This window comes from Heterodontus francisci, chromosome 27 (genome assembly GCF_036365525.1).
Source record: "Heterodontus francisci isolate sHetFra1 chromosome 27, sHetFra1.hap1, whole genome shotgun sequence".
NCBI classification, from domain to species: Eukaryota; Metazoa; Chordata; class Chondrichthyes; order Heterodontiformes; family Heterodontidae; genus Heterodontus; species Heterodontus francisci.
In genome coordinates this window covers 69,454,639-69,474,851 of record NC_090397.1, presented here as the reverse complement: position 1 = coordinate 69,474,851, position 20,213 = coordinate 69,454,639, and the positions used below count along the sequence as shown (strand labels likewise).

The 20,213-nt window shown below is 43.4% G+C and overlaps 1 protein-coding gene across 7 annotated transcripts in view; it reads left to right on the top strand.

The window, feature by feature from the left end:
• frmd4a (FERM domain containing 4A) overlaps positions 1-20,213 on the top strand; it is a 688,700-nt gene that overhangs the window by 599,057 nt on the left and 69,430 nt on the right. For all 7 annotated transcript variants that reach the window (XM_068059571.1, XM_068059569.1, XM_068059567.1 and 4 more), the window contains 2 exons: positions 4,889-4,975; positions 20,084-20,160. In XM_068059571.1, the coding sequence (XP_067915672.1) occupies positions 4,889-4,975; positions 20,084-20,160 (164 nt within the window). The remainder of the gene's footprint in view (positions 1-4,888; positions 4,976-20,083; positions 20,161-20,213) is intronic.

Sequence of the window (20,213 nt, the reverse complement as noted above, 5' to 3'; positions counted from 1 at the left end):
TGTTGCTGGCAGGTTCCTGCAGTATTTACAGCATTAGGACTCCCCCTGCTTTCAGCTTCAACTTACTCTCTTCACAATGCTCACAATACTTCATGTTATTTTTAATAGTACTAATGCACTCTGTGAGCCCTATTTACTGAGTGTCAGAAATGTCCTAACACTCATAAAATATCAACCCAAGTGCCTTGGAAAGTGTTAGAAAGACTTGCATTTATATAGCACCTTTCATAATCTCAGGATGTCCTAAAGTGCTTTGCAGTCTATTAAGTACGTTTTTTGAAGTGAAGTCACTGCTGTAATGTAGGAAACGGAGCAACCAATCAGCGCACAGCAAGCTCCCACCAACAACGATATGATAACAACCAAATAATCTCTTTTTGTGATGTTGATTGAGTTTAATTGGTGATTATCACATTGGTGGATTGTTTTAAAGCCCAACTGATTCACGTTAGTCCTTTAGGGATAGGCAGCTGCCACCTGTAACAAGTTCAACCTACTCGTGACTCCAGGCCCACACGATGTGCTTTGGTTTTAATGCTTTTAGGGCAGCTAGGGATGAGCAATAAATACTGGCTTGCCAGTGTCATAATCACATCCCAAAAACAATTTTTAAAAAATGTCTATAATCTGGATTTGCCTCTGGACTTGAATCTCCCTGTTATAAATGGATATGATTGTTCTTGTCCTGGTGAGAATATGGCCAAGAGGACCAGGCCCCAGGGAAGGGTTATATCAGCCAGGCTTTAATCTCCGGTATGTCTTGGAGAAATATGCATTTGGAGAGCCAGATTAAGTAGAAAGATCGTAACTGAGTTGATCGTGGCATTTGATTTGAAGGAATTCTGAGTGACTGCAGTTGTTTTGCCCTTGACTGTTAATGTCACTCGTCGTCCTGTCGCTGGGAGGTGGGATGATTTCCATTTTGCTCCAGATAAACCTACAACCCAGTGTCCTAAAGGTTAGATGGCTTTGTTGGACAAGCAGCAGGAAACTTTTCAGTCCTGTGCTGTCATTAGCTGTGTGGTTTTAATTGGTTATACTCTAGCAGCCTCCTTTCTGGAGTCCATTAGCATTGGCTGTTGCCAACCTCTGCCTACATTACTTGACTTAGTCCAGCGGGGTACGTCCCTAGAGGGAGAGACTGCACTCCCGATCAGACAAGCAAAAACTCCACATGAGTGGATTTCCTGGTAGTTTGGTTTGGAAACTGTTAAACATGGTGAGGGGTCTCTGCACCTATCAGACTAAAGGCTGGCTCAGGTCTGCAAATGAAACCTGACCCAAGCCGGACAGAACGACATCCGAGCCGAGGCTGACCCGGCCTGAATCCTTTCATTTTATCCCGCGCCCTACCCAACCCGACCACCAGAATATAATCAACTTTACTGTAGAGGTTGTGCTGTATTTTGGATGGAATCACTCACTACAGACTAGTGCGGCGTGTTTCCCACCTTGATGTCTTGGCTGTCACTGTGTCCAACCCGGCTCGACCTGACCCGAGCCCGAACGCCAGACCCAGAAGAGCGACGCTACCCGACCCGAACCTGACATATGTCATCGGGTCCCATCGGGTTCAGGTCGGGTAGCTATGCTCTATATCAGACTGTCCAAACCCAACGTTACGAAAACAATTGCAAAATGCTTGCATGCAAAAAGCATCAGTCCCTGATCTTGAGAATATGCATTGACATTTTTTTATGCAGCACTATCCTTTGCTCTTTACCTCGCTGAGCCTGAACCTGGCAATAATTTCTTTGATTCCCTTCTGAGAGCAGCAACACTGGGGAAAAAGCTGCATCCAGATAGCAACGTGGGACGATGGAGGAATCGGCAGCATCTGTACTGTCTGGGCATCAGGGCATGAAAAGCTGATCAATGTCAGGGGGCAGAAGGGTTACAGGTCCTCTCGTGGCATCGATGTCACCTCGCACAGATTGCTAATGTCCTCCCTACAGTGACAAATAATTTGTTCTATTTTGTTTGCCGACACTGCCTCCTTTTATTGATCTGGCTGAGAATAGACTGAATGGCATATCCAATTGCAAATAAACCTTCCTTTAATAATGAATTACATAGAGTATACAGCACAGAAACAAGCCTTTCAACCCAACTAGTCTGTGCTGGTCTTTATACTCCACGCAAGTCTTCTCCCAATCCATCTGCCTCATCTCAGCCTTTCAGCAACTCTTTCTATTCCCTTCATGTACTCATGTAGTTTCCTCTTGAAAGAATCTAAGCTTTTTGCCTCAACCACTTCCTGTGGTAACAAGTTCCACATTTTAACAACTTTCCAAGAAAAGAAATTTCTCCTTATTTCCCTATTGTATTTATTTGTAATTATCTTGTATTTATGGCCCCGAGATTCGGATTCTCCCTCAAGTGGAAACATTCTCTCCACATCTAACCTGTCCAGCCCTCTCCTAATTTTAAGGACCTCTATCAGGTCTCCTCTAACTTTTCACTTTTCTAAAGAAAAAAGCTTAACTTGTTCAAACTTTCCCAATAGCTGTAATTTCTCAGTTCTGGTATCATCCTTGTAAATCTTTTTTACACTTTCTCCAGTGCTCCTATGTCCTTCTTATAGTATGGAGACCGGAACTGTGCACAGTACTCTTTAAGTACGGCCTGACCAGAGTCTTATACAAGTTTAACATAATTCGACTACTTTTGAATTCTGTATCACTAGAAATAAATCCCAGTGCTGTGTTTGCCTTTCTATTTGCTTTGCTGACCACAATACTGTTTTAATGACATGTTCACCTGTATCTCTAAATCCTTCCAACCCTATTCAGTTTCTTATTTTCTAAAGCGCTGGTGATGTTTCTGTTTTTCCTACCAAAGTGCATCACCTCACATTTGTCTGTGTTAAAATTCATTTACCACTTAAGTGCCCAGTCCTAATGTCTTCTTATATTACATTACATTCTTCCTCAGTGTTAGCTATATCACCAACCCCCAGACTACAGTTACGGTCTAACTTCAGGCAGCATTTCTCTCAAAACTGCTCAGAACTCCTACTGTATGTCTGAGTGTATATCTACTGCTACTTCTCTGAGACACTGAGGACTACACTGCAGCTTCCATGCAGAATGACAGTCCCTGTGCAGTGAACTCTTGTACAGAACTGCCTATATAATTTTCAATAAGGAGCAAAATCTCTAGGCTCACTGCTTGTTTTAGCTGTGCTTTTATTGTACATCATGTAGCAAATATTGCCATGCTGCAATTCCAGTTGGTCAACAGTTGGTCTGTGAACGGAAGGTATTTACCAGTATTATATGGCCACACCCCCATAATCCCATCAACAGAGAGTAAAATGAGCATAGAGGCGGAAGGTTTTTTTCATTATTCGTTCATGGGATGTCGGTGTCGCTGGCTAGGCCAGCATTTATTGCCCATCCCTAACTGCTCTTGAGAAAGCAGTGGTGAGCTGCCTTCTTGAACCGCTGCAGTCCGTGCGGAGTAGGGACACCCACAGTGCTGTTAGGGAGGGAGTTCCAGGATTTTCATGCAGCGACAATGAATGAACGGTGATATAGTTCCAAGTCGGGGTGGTGTGTGTGTGGCTTGGAAGGGAACTTGCAGGTGGTGGTGTTCCCATGCATCTGCTGCCCTTGCCCTTCTAGGTGGTAGAGGTTGTGGGTTTGGAAGGTGCTGTCGAAGGAGCCTTGGTGAGTTGCTATTGTGCAGATAACAAAATGTGGAATGACTGCATTAGTAGGAAATAAACTTTATATTAGTATATGGCACATGAGAGAATATACATTGGGACTACTGTCTCAGCCTCTACAATGCCTGGGGCATTTTAAATGAAACTGAAACTCTCAGTTTGATCAGTATCAACTCCTGTAATTGTGTCGATTCCCCAAGTAACGTCTGGTTTAATAACCAGATGTCGTCTTTTCCTTTGTGGTCTTTCTTCACTTCATTGAATTGTTCTTCGACTGCATTTGGCAGCTCTTTTACATTGATTGGTTGTCCCCAGCCACTGAGTAACTGCTTCCCAAGCCTCCCCTCCACCACCAAACCCACCTTGATTAATCAGCCCAGGTTTTCTCATCTTTTTTTAAAGATGTTCCATTTTCCAATGACACTCTTGTCTATATTATTGTGATTGGTTCAGTGGGATGCACAGAAGCTACTGCAACTGAATAAACTGCTGGAACTCCCTCCCTAAACCTCTCCGCCTCTCTACCTCTCTTTTCTCCATTAAGGCACTCCTTAAAAACCTACCTCTTTCACTAAGCTTTAGGTCATCGCCCAAATATCTCCTTATGTGGCTCGATGTCATATTTTGCTCAATAGTGTTCCTGTGAAGCACCTTGGGACGTTTTACAAGGTTGAAGGTGCTATATAAATGTTGTTATTGTTGTTTATGGCCAACAATTCTGAACCAGGGCTCCTTAGATTGTGTAAAACTGTAGATTCTCTGCTTCCTTTTCCTGTTGAAGAAGGAAAAAGGCTTAACATATCAGGGGGTGTGGAAGAGTAACAGACTTCGATAGGCCTGCATATTCATGAAGCTCAAAGAGACAGTGTCCTATGGCGGCACCTTCTTTTGATAGTGGATTTTTATTTCTGTATTGAATTTGAATTACATTCAGATCTTGAGGAAAGCTGTACGTGTTTCCGAGAATTAATCTAAAAATGATTTGAAACTTGCAGATATGGTAAGACTCAGTGTCTTCAATGCCTTGTCTCTGCAAGCATTTTGAGCAGAAACCTCGGTTAACCCCATAACTGCTGGGCCTTTGCTTAATTCCATTTGAAGCAGTGGACTCTGGTTTCCCACACCCCTGTACACATTTGTTCTAGGATTTATTGGCTTATGCTTTTTTAAAAATGACAAGTTATGTTGAGTGCTGAAATGTTATGATTTATCTGATAGGACAAGCAAGGGATCCCCTGGTGGTTGGGACTGAGTTACAAAGGAATTTTTCAGTATGATTACCATGACAAAGTGAAACCCAGGAAGGTAAGCAGAGAAGCACATGTGATGCTGTATATTGTAGCCAATCAAATCATTGTATTTGCTTTGTCATTATGTAAATTAGTAAAATGCAAATTATTTAAATTGTGAATGCAAAGATTTCTTTTAAATGACTAGAGCGACAGAGTGTCACTGCTAAGTTTCCCTCACCTGAGTGTTGCCATCATGCTGAAAAAAGCCAGGTGAAATCCAGGACATTTTTTTATTTGTTCATGGGATGTGAGACCAGCATTTATTGCCCATCCCTAATTGCCCTTGAGAAGGTGGTGGTGAGTCGCCTTCTTGAACCTCTGCAGTCCATTTGGGGTAGGTACACCCACAGTGCTGTTAGAAAGGGTATTCCAGGATTTTGACCCAGCGACAGTGAAGGAACGGCGATATAGTTCCAAGTCAGGATGGTGTGTGGTTTGGAGGGGAACTTGAAGGTGGTGGTGTTCCCATGCATCTGCTGCCCTTGTCCTTCTACTAGGTGGAAGAGGTCACGAGTTCGGAAGATCTGATCGAATATAGACTACCTCAGTACAGCTTGTAGAGCTATATAAAGCAAATCGTGTGACAAAAGTTACCAAATGTAGTGCAAGTACCAAATCAAGTGCAGAGTCTGGACTGGTGGGTAAATTCTACACACAATGTATTGTGGATTGGGCTGTTTTGGCTATGAATACTTGTTACTACCTTGGATGATAGTTAAAAGGTTATGAATCACAGGAGAGGGGTGTTAGTTTTTGTTTTGTTATAGTATATCAATAGTGCATGTAAGATTTGATAAGCAGGTCGATTTTTATTTGTGCTACTGACTTTGACCTGCTGCAGAAATATTTGATGAAGATCTACAGATACCAAGTGTGTAATACGCCAAAAATAGATTGAAGAACCTAATGCACTTCCTATGGTTTCCGGCTTGCTTGTGGTTGGGATGTGGTGGTGCTCTGCGACCTTGATTATTTTAACACAGGAGGTGCTTGTATCTTCAGTGAAACAGATGTGCGCGCTGACAAATCTGTCAGGAATTTATTGCTTAGTCACTGCAGTGTCATCACTTCAATGTATCAGGATTTGTTTCCAGCATTGCTCATAGATCTTAATTTTGTTCCAACTGAGTCATTCAACTAACTGGAACTATGTTACAAAAAAGGAATAGAACATGTGGGAAACTCACTGGTGTTACACCATTGTTTTCTAATAAGTTACCAGCCACATGTGGCTAATTGGAAATCCAGATGTGGCTAATGCATTAGCAAATAAAAAATGAGTAATAGATACTGTAGTTTGGCATGTGATTGCAATGCTCACATATAAAATTCTTAAAGGGTTTGACAGGGTAGATGCTGAGAAAATGTGACCCCTGGATGGGGAATCTAGAACATGGGATCACAGTCTCAATAAGGGGTTGGCCATTTAGGACTGAGATGAGGATAAGTTTCTTCACTCAAAGGGTTGTGAATCTTTGGAATTCTCTACCTCAGGGAGCTGTGAATGCTCAGTCATTGAGTATATTCAAGACAGACTTTTGGGTACGAAGGAAATTTAAGGGATATGGGGATAGTGCAGGAAGGTGGAGTTGAGGTAGAGTCATAGAGTCATACAGCACAGAAACAGGCCCTTCGGCCCATCGTGTCTGTGCCGGCCATCAAGCACCTAACTATCCTAGTCCCATTTTCCGCCATTATCTTGTTGAATGGTGGAGCAGGCTCATGGAATCGAATGGCCGACTCCTGCTCCCATTTCTTATATTCCTGTGTACAATGTATGAATGTGTTCCCTAACCTTTTTTGTGCGTCTGTTGGTAAAATGGTAATACGGAAGCACAGTATGAGTGTTTTTTTTATCATTGTGAATACCTTACTTCCCTGGTTACTGAATGGTGGTAGATGTTGTGAAGTGAATGTACACATGGTGAGGCACATCTACCTGTATTTTATGCGTGTTTTTGTAAGGTGTTTTCTACTAAAGTTAGTGCCTGCGGTTAAAATGATTTTGTTGTAGCTACACCTGTGGCCAGACAGCGGTTTCTATTCGAAATGACTGGTCTACGTGATGTAGTGGTGCCTGATCTGTAACCCAGCTTTTCTTTTAAAGGGACCAAATGCCTATTTATGTAAAGTCTGTTTGGAAAGACCCTCCTCTTTTGCTTGCCACACTCTTCCTGATGACAATAATGTTATTTTCATCTCAATATGAATCTAAATTGGAAACAGTTTCCTCAGGCTAGAGGCCTGCAAGAGGCGCATTGTTCACCGATACTTCTGCATTACGTTGTACTTTGGATATTGCCAGGCTCCACACTTCCCGGATTCCGCTACAGTTGCACTGTCGCATGGAACATCGGAACTGGAGGAGGCCATTCAGCCCCTCAAACTTGTTCCACCATTCAGTTCGAACAAGGCTGATTTGTAACTTAACTCCCTTTACCTGCCTTGGTTCTATATTCTTTAGTACCCTGACCCAACTAGTATCTATCAGTCTCAGTTTTGAAATTTTCAATTCACTGAGTATTCAACAGTATTTAGAAGGAGAGATGAATTTTGCCAATTGCATTCTGCGACTGTTTTGTTACCCCATGCATCATGCTCCAAATACTGCCTACATGGTCACTGAAGTGGTGAGTTCACTTTGCATTGATGGAGACAAAACACTGCAGACAGGAAACATAAATAGCAACTGGCAGCAAGTGGCTGTTAGGGTCTGAAGTTCTGTTAATGGATGATAAATACCTGGTAGTTCAAGATAATAGGGTGAACAGGTGATCGGTGTTCATTAGTTAATTGTATTCCAGTGTGTATATATAGAGAAGAGCCAGCCAGTACTGGCTGGTGATGTTGTTTGAAGAGCAGAAGTAAGCTCTGTGGCATGCAATAAACAATCTCCACCAAAGCATCCTAGTCTCAGTGTCATCTTCACAAACAGGCTTGGAATTTTCTCTGACAGGGGCCACTGGCAGCCATCACTTTCTTCTGCATATTTCAATCGCACAACACTTCACATTGATGAGCTACACAGACCTACCATTTCTATCAGGAAAGATTGTGATCAAAGTCGTTATTGTTTTTTGCTCTCAAGTGTTGGGTGACACTATTAATGCCACATTTATTGCCAATCCCTAGTTGCCTTGAGACGGTTTTGGTGCAGTAGTGATTGTTTTGTAACTAAATGGCTTACTAAGCCACTTCAGAGGGTGTGAAGAGTCATTCAGAGTCACTGCTCATTATCCACCTTCTTGATTGTCCCTCAGAATAGTATGAGAACAAAACTTCTTTGTTACACAGACTTCTCGCATCAATCTGCCATAGATTAGCCTGGTAGCTCAAAGGAAGTCGCATTGTTAATTTTGCTGTGCTTAGGGTTATCACTGTAGTAACAACAACAACTGGTATTTATATATCACCTTTAACATAATAAAACGTCCCAAGGCGCTTCACAGGAGCATTTTAAAGCAAAGTTTGACCCCGAGCCACATGAAGCAATATTAGGTCAGATGACCAAAAGCTTGGTCAAAGAGTAAGGTTTTAAGGAGTGTCTTAAAGGAGGAAAGAGAGGCGGAGAGGTTTAGGGAGGAAATTCCAGAGCTTAGGGTCCAGCCAGCTGAAGGCATGGCCACCAATGGTGGAGCAAATAAAATCAGGGATACTCAAGAGGCCAGAATTAGAGGAGTGCAGAGATCTCAGAGGGTTGTAGGGCTGGAGGAGATTACAGAGGTAGGGAGGGGGCGAGGCCATTGAAAACAAGGATGAGAATTTTAAAATTGAGACATTGCTTAACCAGGAACCAGTGTAAGTCAGCAAGCACAGGGGGGCGATGGGTGAACCCCCCAGATTTGGTACGAGTTAGGACACGGGCAGTGAAGTTTTGGATGCCCAGAAGTTTACGGAGGATAGAAAGTGGGAGCTGACCAGGGGAATGTTCAAACTGTCAAATCTATAGATAACAAAGGCATGGCTAAGGGTTTCAGCAGTAGAGGCAGGGCAAAGTCAAGTGAGGGAGGTAGAAATAGGTGATCTTAATGACAGCCTTGTATGGAGGAGGATCAGGGGGTCTCTTAATATTGTCTGCCAGCTTCCATTATCCAGTGGGGAAACCCTCTCTCTTTATTCAGGACAGCAAGGGGTTCCACTCTACAATATTTGTGGATCAGAATGACAGGAGTCATCCTAGGGACAAGAATTAAAAGTTTGCAACTAGAGTTTCTACTTTGGAAGCAATTGCTTTGTTAAAAACTTAAAATCTTGAAGCCTCCACGGGGGCATCACTTTAACTTTGCTGTGCAGAGAGAGAGAGAGAGCAATGGTTCCAAATTTTGCTCAGAATCTGTAACTTGGACAATCACTTTGAAACCATGTGCACTGTAAGGTCTCAGGGGAATCGCTGCTGCTGCCAAGGGAACATCTTGGATCCATTAGTGCATCTGGTTCCTGAGGAAAATGAGGCTGGGTTGTGCACTGTGACATGTGATCAGCAAACAGGAAGGTATCTCACTTCTTAAGGTCTGAGGACATTTGCATTAGGGAATTGAATTCCATGATGGAGAAGGAGAGCGGGGGGTAGGGGGGAGGGGAGGTGCAGATGAGCCTCGCTGGAAACTTGCTGTGCATCCAGGTTTCCAGAATACCGAGAGAAATGAATGTTTTCCATTGCTCTCACAGCATTGTGATAGTTTTTGCTGTCAGTTATTTGGGCTGCTTTAACTTTATCTTTATCTGTTAGTGCTTAATGGATGTTTTTTGGGCTGGGGGAGGGTTTGTAGCAGAGTTCCCCAGCAGTCGGTGTTGGGACCCTTGCTCTTCCTGATATAATTAATGACCTTGGTGTACAGGGCACAATTTCAAAATTTGTAGATGATGCGAAACTTGGAAGCATTGTGAACTGTGAGGAGGATAGTGTGTACCTTCAAAAGGACATAAATAGGTTAGTAGAATGGGCGGACAAGTGGCATTTAATTTAATGCAGAGAAGTGTGAAGTGATTCATTAAGGTAGGAGGAACACGGAGAGACAATATAAAATAAAGGGTACAATCCTAAAGGGAGTGCAGGAGCAGAGGGACCTGGGTGTATATGTGCATAAGTCATTGAAGGTGGTAGGACAGGTAGGACTGAAAAAGCAGTTAATAAGGCATGCAGTATCCTGGATCTTTTAGTACAAGAGCAAGGAAGTTATGTTAATCTTGTATAGAACGCTGGTTCGGCCTCAGCTGGAGTATTGTGTCCAGTTCTGGGCGCCGCACTACAGGAAAGATGTGAAAGCATTAGAGAGGGTGCAGAAAAGATTCACAAAAATGGTTCCAAGAATGAGGAACTTCAGTTATATGGATAGTTTGGAGAAGTTGGGACTGTTTTCTTTGGAGAAGAAAAGATTGAGAGGAGATTTGGTAGAGGTGTTCAAAATCATGAAGGGTCTGGACAGAGTGGATAGAGAGAAACTGTTCCCATTGGTGGAGGGATGAAAAACAAGAGGGCACAGATTCAAGGTGATTGGCAAAAGAAGCAAAAGTAACATGAGGAAAAGCTTTTTGATGCAGCGAGAGGTTAGGATCTGGAATGTGCTGCCTGAGAGTGTGGTGGAGGCCGATTTAATTAAGGTCTTCAAGCGGGAATTGGATTGTTATCGGAAAAGGAAGAATGTGCAGGGCTACAGGGACAAGGCCATGGAGTAGCACTAGGTGAACTGCTCTTTCAGAGAGCTAACACAGACACGACGGGCTGAATGACCTCTTTCTGTGTAGTAGTAGTTCTGTGAATCTGTTCCTCTTCCTGTCACAGTTACTGTTAAAAGCAATAAAAAGAAAGAGAGACTTGCATTTATATAGCACCTTTCACAACCCCAGGATATCTCAAAGTGCTATACAGCCAATGAAGTACTTTTGAATTATAGTCACAGTTGCCATGTAGGAAACCATGTAGGAGCCAATTTTGCTCCCACAAGCAGCACTATGATAATAACCAGAGAGTATGTTTTTGTGATGTTGATTCAGGGATAAATATTGACCAGGGAAAACTCCCCTGCTCTTCTTCAGAATAGAGCTGTATTACATCCACTGAGAGGGCAGACAGGTCCTCAGTTTAACCTCTCAGCACCTCTGACAGTGCAGCACTCCCTCAGTACTGCACTAGAGTGTTGCCTAGATTGTTATGCTTAAGTCTCTGGAGTGGGACTTGAACTTGTAACTTTCCTCACTCAGAGTCAAGAGTATTACCAACTGAGTTACAGCTTGTATAAGTTCTGTTCTCATGTTCTACACTGTCTTGTGTTTCAATACAACTGCTTGATGATATCAAGGGACAGTGTTAAATGAATGGGCCTTCATTCTGACAAGAAGTTAAGTCGGCACAGGCTATTTGTTTTGGAAAAGTTTCCATTATTCACAGTCATTGTGAGACCATTTATATTCGCAGCCTAGTGTTAACAATTGAAGGACGAAGAACAGTTACAAAGTATAAAGCAACAAATCAGCCTGCAAACATCCTTAATCTTCTGCTGCATACCCACGGCAGTGAATTCATCCTTCTTTCCCGAAATTCTGACAGGAAAATTGACCTGTGCAATATATTCTGGCCACTCCTGTCATTCGTGCAATGTGCATACAATTAGTATTTTAATGAGGGATGCATCTGTTTGCTTAAATGTGGATATAGAATAAAGCACTTGCATTTGTGTAGAACCTCATCAAAATGCCTCAAACCACTTCTTGGAGTGAATTACTTTTGGAGTACAGTGACTGCTGTTACATATCAAACTACTGAATTAACCTATTACGGTAATGAATGAGTTGTGCTAGTTCAACAACTTTCCAAATCAGCCCTTTATGTCTAAGATGTGAGAGGTTTCTTTGCATTTACTAGCCCGGCTTTCCTTTGAACAGAAACTCATAATGCAGCAGAGCATCATAGCTCTTTATTTAACATCAAGGATGGTTCTAAGTTCTGATGGTTCTGAGTGTGCTCCAGATCCAGTCGTTTTACAGTGATACCCGTTCCTTAAGCTGTTGCCTTCATGTAACCTTGTTAAATTGCCATTCTTCACATATGAGCTTCAAAATTTGAATGAGTGGCAATGAGCTGCTCAACCATCGGAGCATTCCAACCATGCTTGGTGTTCTCTTCTCCAAGTTAACTGCACTTTCCAACATGTTAGATCAGCAACGTGAACATTGACTGACTTCATCATCATAGCCCTGGTAGAGTGCAACCCATCACCCAACTCATATCAGTTAACAGTCAAAGAATCAAACCTGGGACCTTGCACACAATGCCATGCTCTACAGTACCCTGCAACACTCAAGAATCTTGATTGGCATCCCATCCCCCACCAATGCACAGTAGCAGCAGTGTGTACCATCTACAAGATGCACTGCAGCAAAGCACCAAGGCTCCTTCGACAGCACCTTCCAAGCCCACGACCTGGGAGGACAAGGGCAGCAGATACATGGGAACACCACCAACTGCAAGTTCCCCTCCAACCCACACACCGTCCTGACTTGGAACTGTACTCACCGTTCCTTCACTGTCGCTGGGCCAAAATCCTGGAATTCCCTTCCTAACAGCACTGTGGGTGTACCTACCCCACATGGACTGCAGCGGTTCAAGAAGGCAGCTCACCACCAACTTCTCAAGGGCAATTCGGGATGGAGAATAAATGCTGGCCTGGCCCGCGATGCCCACATCCCGTGAATGAATAAAAAAAATGTTAATTTACCCACTGAGGCAGCAGGAGATGAGTGAATATTGTGAATATTGCAACTGTTATATGAAGATTCTATTCTGAGTCCATTTAATAATGATACTCTGAAATTAGTAGCAGGTTATTTCTCACCATTGCTATGCATTTACAATGTGGGCAGCAATGTTTACTAACATCTGTTTTGTTGGTTGCTATGTATGTTTTTAAGCACACTGAGACATTCATTACATCATACATGATGTGGAACACATGTTTTTGTGCATTAAGGCATGATACTGATTTAAAGGTTACAGCTGCAAGTCACATAGCTAAATAGTACAGGCCTGAATTTTTGTTTTAACCGTGAGGCTGTGAGTTGGTGTTGTAAGTAGAAGTGGAGAATTTGCTGGAGCAACTGCATCTGAGGACTTCTCACTGTTCTGCAAGCATTCCAGCCATGCTTGCTGCTCTCTTCTCCAAGTTAGCTGCACTTTCCAACATGTTGGGTCAGCAACTTGAACACTGACTGACTTCATCACCATAGCCTAGGTCGAGTGCAACCCATCACCCATCACCCAATTCACATCAGTTAACAGTCAAAGAACCGGGTTCAATTCTGGGTACTGCCTGTGCGGAGTTTGCAAGTTCTCCCTGTGTCTGCATGGGTTTTCGTCGGGTGCTCCGGTTTCCTCCCACCACCAAAAGACTTGCAGGTTGATAGGTAAATTGGCCATTATAAATTGCCCCTAGTATAGGTAGGTGGTAGGGGAATATAGGGACAGGTGGTGATTTGGTAGGAATATGGGATGAGTGTAGGATTAGTATAAATGGGTGGTTGATGGTCGGCACAGACTTGGTGGGCCGAAGGGCCTGTTTCAGTGCTGTATCTCTAAATAAAAAAATAAATAAATAAATAAAAATAAAATAAACCAAACCTCTCCCCAGGCTGAATGGGCCACAGTTTGACCAGGTATCAGCTGTGGCTCAGTTGATAGCAGTCTTGCTGTGAACTTCAAAGGTTGTGGGTTTGAGTTCCACTCAGAGACTTGAGACCAAGCAGCTAGGCGGAGTGCTGCACTGTTGGAAGTGCTGTCCTTTTGGATGAGAATTTAAACCAAGGCCCCATCTGCCCTCTCAGGTGAATGTAAAAGATCCCATGGCACTCTTTCAAAGAAGGGCAGGGGAGTTCTCCCTTGCGTCCTGCCCAATGTTTATCCCTCAATCAACATCACAAAAACAAATTATCTGGTCATTTATCATAGTGCTGTTTGTGGGAGCTTGCTGTGCACAAATTGGCTGCCATGTTTCCTACATTATGACCATAACTACACTTCAAAAGTAGCTGTAAAGCACTTCGGGATGACCTGTGGTTAGGAAAGGTGCTATATAAATGCAAATCTTTCAAAAAGACTGGCCAACACAATCAGAGCAAATAGGGTTATGGAGTCATTTACAGCATAGAAGGAGGCCATTGGGTCCATGCTGGTTCTCCACAGAGCAATCCCACACCCCCGCTCTCCACAGAGCAATCCCACACCCCCGCTCTCCACAGAGCAATCCCACACCCCCGCTCTCCACAGAGCAATCCCACACCCCCGCTCTCCACTGAGCAATCCCACACTCCCGCTCTCCACAGAGCAATCCCACACTCCCGCTCTCCACAGAGCCCTACAAGTTCATTTCCTTCAAGTGCCCATCCAATTTCCTTTCGAAATCATTCATTGTCTCCGCCTCCACCACCCTCGTGGGCAGCGAGTTCCAGGTCATTACCACTCACTACGTTAAAAAAAAACTTCCTCATTCCCCCTCCCCAGCATCTCTTGCCCAAAACCTTCAATCTGTGCCCCATTGTCCCTGTACCATCAGCTACTGGGAACTGTTTTTCCTTATCTAACCTATCCAAACCTGTCATAATCTTGCACACTTCAGTTAAATCTCCCCTAATCCCCTTTGCTCCAGGGAGAACAACCCCAGCTTCTCCAACCTAACCTTGTAGCTAAAATCTCCCATCACTGGAACCATTCTGGTAAATCTCCTCTGCACCCTCTCAAGGACCCTCACATCCTTCCTAAAGTCTGGCTGGATAACAATTGCAGAGCAGTCAACAGAGAGGTGACATCAAGTGGAGAATAGATGGGCTAAGTATTCAGTGAAGAGTAGACATGCCAGTCTATGGGTGGATAATAGAGCGGCCAAGCAACAGGCAAAAAAAAAATCATCATCAAATACATCATCAAGGGCCTGATGGGATCTACCCCAGAATACTGAGGGAGGCAAGGGAAGAAATTGCTGGGGCCTTGACAGAAATCTTTGCATCCTCATTGGCGATAGGTGAGGTCCCAGAGGACTGGAGAATAGCCAATGTTGTGCCTTTGTTTAAGAAGGGTGGCAAGGATAATCCAGGAAATTATAGGCCGGTGAGCCTTATGTCAGTGGTAGGGAAACTATTAGAGAGGATTATTCGGGACAGGATTTACTCCCATTTGGAAACAAATGAACTTATTAGCGAGAGACAGCATGGTTTTGTGAAGGGGAGGTCGTGTCTTACTAATTTGATTGAGTTTTTTGAGGAAGTGACGAAGATGATTGATGAAGGAAGGGCAGTGGATGTTATCTATATGGACTTTAGTAAAGCCTTTGACAAGGTCCCGCTTGGCAGACTGGTACAAAATGTGAAGTCACATGGGATCAGAGGTGAGCTGGCAAGATGGATACAGAACTGGCTCGGTCATAGAAGACAGAGGGTATCAGTGGATGGGTGTTTTTCTGAATGGAGGGATGTGACTAATGGTGTTCCGCAGGGATTAGTGCTGGGACCTTTGCTGTTTGTAGTATATATAAATGATTTGGAGGAAAATGTAGCTGGTCTGATTAGTAAGTTTGCGGACGAAACAGAGGTTGGTGGAGTTGCGGATAATGATGAGGATTGTCAGAGGATACAGCAGGATATAGATCGGTTGGAGACTTGGGTGGAGAAATGGCAGATGGAGTTTAATCCGGACAAATGTGAGGTAATGCATTTTGGAAGGTCTAATGCAGGTGGGAGGTATACAGTAAATGGCAGAACCCTTAGGAGTATTGACAGGCAGAGAGATCTGGGCATACAGGTCCACAGGTCACTGAAAGTGGCAACGCAGGTGGATAAGGTAATCATGAAGGCATTCGGCATTCTTGCCTTCATCGGTCGGGGCATAGAGTATAAAAATTGGCAAGTCATGTTGCAGCTGTACAGAACTTTAGTTAGGCCACACTTAGAATATTGCGTGCAATTCTGGTCGCCACACTACCAGAAGGACATGGAGGCTTTGGAGAGGGTACAGAGGAGGTTTACCAGGATGTTGCCTGGTCTGGAGGGCATTAGCTATGAGGAGAGGTTGGAAAAACTCGGATTGTTTTCACTGGAACGACGGAGGTGGAGGGGCGACATGATAGAGGTTTACAAAGTTATGAGCGGCATGGACAGAGTGGATAGTCAGAAGCTTTTTCCCAGGGTGGAAGAATCTGTTACTAGGGGACATAGGTTTAAGGTGTGTGGGGCAAAGTTTAGAGGGGATGTGCGAGGCAAGTTCTTTACACAGAGGGTGGTGAGTGCCTGGAACTTGCTGCCAGGGGAGGTGGTGGAAGCAGATACGATAGCGACGTTTAAGAGACATCTTGACAAATACATGAATAGGAAGGGAATAGAGGGATATGGGTCCCAGAAGTGCAGAAGGTGTTAGTTTAGGCAGGCATCAAGATCGGCGCAGGCTTGGAGGGCCGAATGGCCTGTTCCTGTGCTGTACTGTTCTTTGTTCTTTGTACAGAACACTTCATGCAGCCAAGAAATGCAGGGTGAACAGTTAACTGAAGGGTATTTGGGACGGTCAACTAGATGAGTGGAGGCAACCTTTGGTTCTTGTCAAATTCCTTTTCTCCTTTTTTATTGGGTGGTTAACATAGCAGTTGAACTTGGTCAAGTCTGAACATTTTTTGAAGATTTAATAATTTTGAAAAAGTATGACGCCAGATGGGTCTGTTGGGAACAATAAGGGAATTTCGGAGGAACATCTTTACCCAGAGAGTGGTGAGAATTTGGAGCTCGCTAGCACAGGGGGTGGTTAAGGCGAAATCTTAGATGCATTTAAGAGGAAGCTAGATAAACGCATGAGAGAGAAAGCAATAGAAGGTTAAGCTGATAAGATGAGATGAAGAGGGATGAGAGCAGGCTCGAGGGAAGCATAAACACCAGCATGGACCAGTTGGGCTGAATGGTCTGTTTCTCTGCTGTAAATTCCATGTATTGTAAAATATGTGAAAGTTTTTTTTTAATTGATTCATGGGATGTGGGTGTCGCTGGTAAGGCCAGCATTTATTTCCCATCCCTAACTGCCGTTGAGAAGGTGGTGGTGAGCCGCCTTCTTGAACCGCTGCAGTCCATGTGGTGTTGGTTCACCCACAGTGCTGTTCGGAAGGGAGTTCCAGGATTTTGACCCAGTGACAGTGAAGGAACGGTGATATTGTTCCAAGTCAGGATGGTGTGTGACTTGGAGGGGAACTTGCAGGTGGTGGTGTTCCCATGTGTCTGCTGCCCTTGTCCTAGTTGGTAGAGGTCATGGGTTTGGAAGGTGCTGTCGAATGATGCGTGGCACGTTGCTGCAGTGAATCTTGTAGATGGTACACACTGCTGCCACTGTGCATCAGTGGTGGAGGGAGTGAATGTTGAAGGTGGTGGATGGGGTGTCGATTAAGCGGGTTGTTTTGTCCTGGATGGTGTCGAGCTTCTTGAGTGTTGTTGGAGCTGCACCCATCCAGGCATGTGGAGAGTATTCCATCACACTCCTGACTTGTGCCTTGTAGATGGTGGACAGGCTTTGGGGAGTCAGGAGGTGAGTTACTCGCTGCAGAATTCCAAGCCTCTGACCTGCTCTTGTAGCCACGGTATTTATATGACTGGTCCAATTCAGTTTCTGGTCAATGGTAACCCCCTAGATGTTGATGGTTGTGAATTCAGCGCTCGTAATGCTGTTGAATGTCAAGGGTGATGGTTAGATTCTCTCTTGTTTTATCACGTCACAATACAATGTCCTATTACATGTGTATACAATCTGTGACCAAAGAGAAATGTGGGGGATATTTATAAATCCACTGCCTGCTGCACTTTCCTTCACAATATTTTCCTTGGAATGGTTTCCGTCTGCTGCAGAAACATTCGCAAAGCTTTGTCCCTTTTTCTTCCATTTTAATAAATTGTCAGTGTGTCCTCAGCCTTTATCCTTCCTTGTTTATTTTAGTTGTCTGTCGTGAGCCCCTTTTCTTAATAAAATATTAAACCTTTTCCAGCTTAAGGAATCCGCAATCTTCCAATCGATTCTGCCTTCCCTGGTGGTAGATCACGGTGCAGACAGACAAGTGTTTACGCTGTTATGAATAAATAAACATTACTGCACACATATCTCTCCAAGGTTATGGGACTGAGGGAATCAGCACAGGAAACAGATAATGTCGCAGTCGCATATTTCTGAGATTTTTGCACCACCCAACTAAAAGGATGAGACTCATGCTTCTGAATTTATATTTTAATGAGGAGCCCAAAAGAAAAAGACTGGCTGGAAATCCGCAAAGAAAATTGAAATGTTGCTGAGACATTTCAAACAAAGGCAGTCTAACGGTCAGATAGAGAACCTTTGTCAGAATCCAGCTGCACGCTTCCAGAACTTTCTGTCTCTATTTCATGGTAGCTAAGTTCAGCATTTGGTTACTTAATGGGAAGCTCTTGAGATGCAATAATTAAATACTAGTGTCACTGGAAAATTAAATGCTCACCTTGCATTCGAATTTTGAGGGTGATTCTGTTTATCGTGGCATGTCTGTATCGGAGTTAATGGCTTTGTCGATTAACACCTACACAAACAGAGCTGGATGTATATCTCACCGGGAGCAGAATAAATAGGGATCATAAAAAGAAGTATAGGTGCAGATGATTAAATACTGGGGGGAACGCAAAATGGAAATAGACATCTGCCAAGAGAAAAGGCATTAAAGTTTGTGTGTTTTCGCCTCTATTGTATATGGGAGGCAACAAGAGGAATCAGTGCAGAATAATTTTTACTAAAGTTGCAAGAGATACAAAATCTGAAATAAAACATGAAAATGCTGGAAATGCACATCAGGCTGTTTGCATCTGAAAACAAAAACCCAGATTAATTCTGCTAAGTAGCTGCTTTCTCAGAGGCAGCTGCTGAATGAAACATTAACCTTATCATTTCTCTTTTCAGATGCCAGCAGACCCCATTTCAGCATCTCCTATTTCTATTTTGTTTTCTGGGTTAACCGGGCAGGAATAGAACACATGGCATGTGACCTATGGAAAAAAAAGGAGCAAGTTTGATAGGCTAGTGGAACTATTCTGTCTTCTGTGCTTCCTTATTTTACGTGTCTAATAAAGAACAGCATTGCAGATTGATGCTGAGCCCCAGTGCAGTGCTATCCACATTCAGAAATTGTAGAGAGCAGCTCTCATCACCAGCATCTTGAGCTTGTCTCATGTATGATGCTGCCCAGGAGTCACAGACTGCAGTGTCAGGTTCTTCTGTCTTTGACACCACCCCATGTGGTCTCAGCTGGAATTCTCACAACACAAACATCTGGCATGTTTGACATTCCTGAACCTCTGCTGTAATGGGAGCTTAAAAACCCTCATTAGCATATGTCCGTTAACCAGCAGCCAGAAACCAAACAAAAAAACTTCAGCGAAAGAGAACAGTCGAAAGTGAAGTTTGGAAATTGCCACTTCATTTAAGCTACACAAAAGTAGTGAAGGTTGATTTTTGTTTTCTTTACTTTAGGAAGGCTGGGAGTCAGTCTGCTACATTGTGAGTTATCATAGATCTTGTTTTATTTTTGGCTAATCATAAGGGTTTCTGAAGAAGCTCCACCCTTAAAGCTTTCATTGCATTGCTGCTATAGCAATCGTACATGTCAGGAGCTATTGTAGATTAGTGAGCAGGAAGTGGGGTCCCATGAGGGGCAAGTGATTGAATGTCTTCCCATCTTTTACTTCCAACCAGTTCATGAGGGGAGGAAATTATATTCAGCAGTCCTCTAAGTACTGAGTCACAGATGGTTTTGCTTACTTCTCAGAAGTACTGGCAGCAAGAAGGAAAAGACTGGTGTTGCAGGAATTGTGTGGAAAACGAAGAGGGAAAGCAGACTACCGGAAGGGACTGTTTAGCTGTTTTTCTTAAGAAAAAAAGTCCTCAGGAAAACACACCCAAAGTGTTTGAAATCAGCTCACAGCCCTGTCAGATTTTTTTCTGCATCTTGCAGGAGGAGAGAGAGAAAGTGCAGAGATTTTATGAAAGGGCAGACAAGTGTGTGCAGGAAACCTGAAGAAAACTTGTTTATGCCTTTAAAAAGGGTGAAATAACAAACGCCTTTCATTCTTAATTCTTTGTCTTGTCAAGATTTTTCAATGGAGACAGTTGGAGAACCTGTACTTCAGGGAGAAGAAATTTTCTGTGGAAGTCCATGATCCACGCAGGTAAAGTAAAGCCATTGTTTATTAGTGTCATTCACAGTCCAGTCTGATTTCTG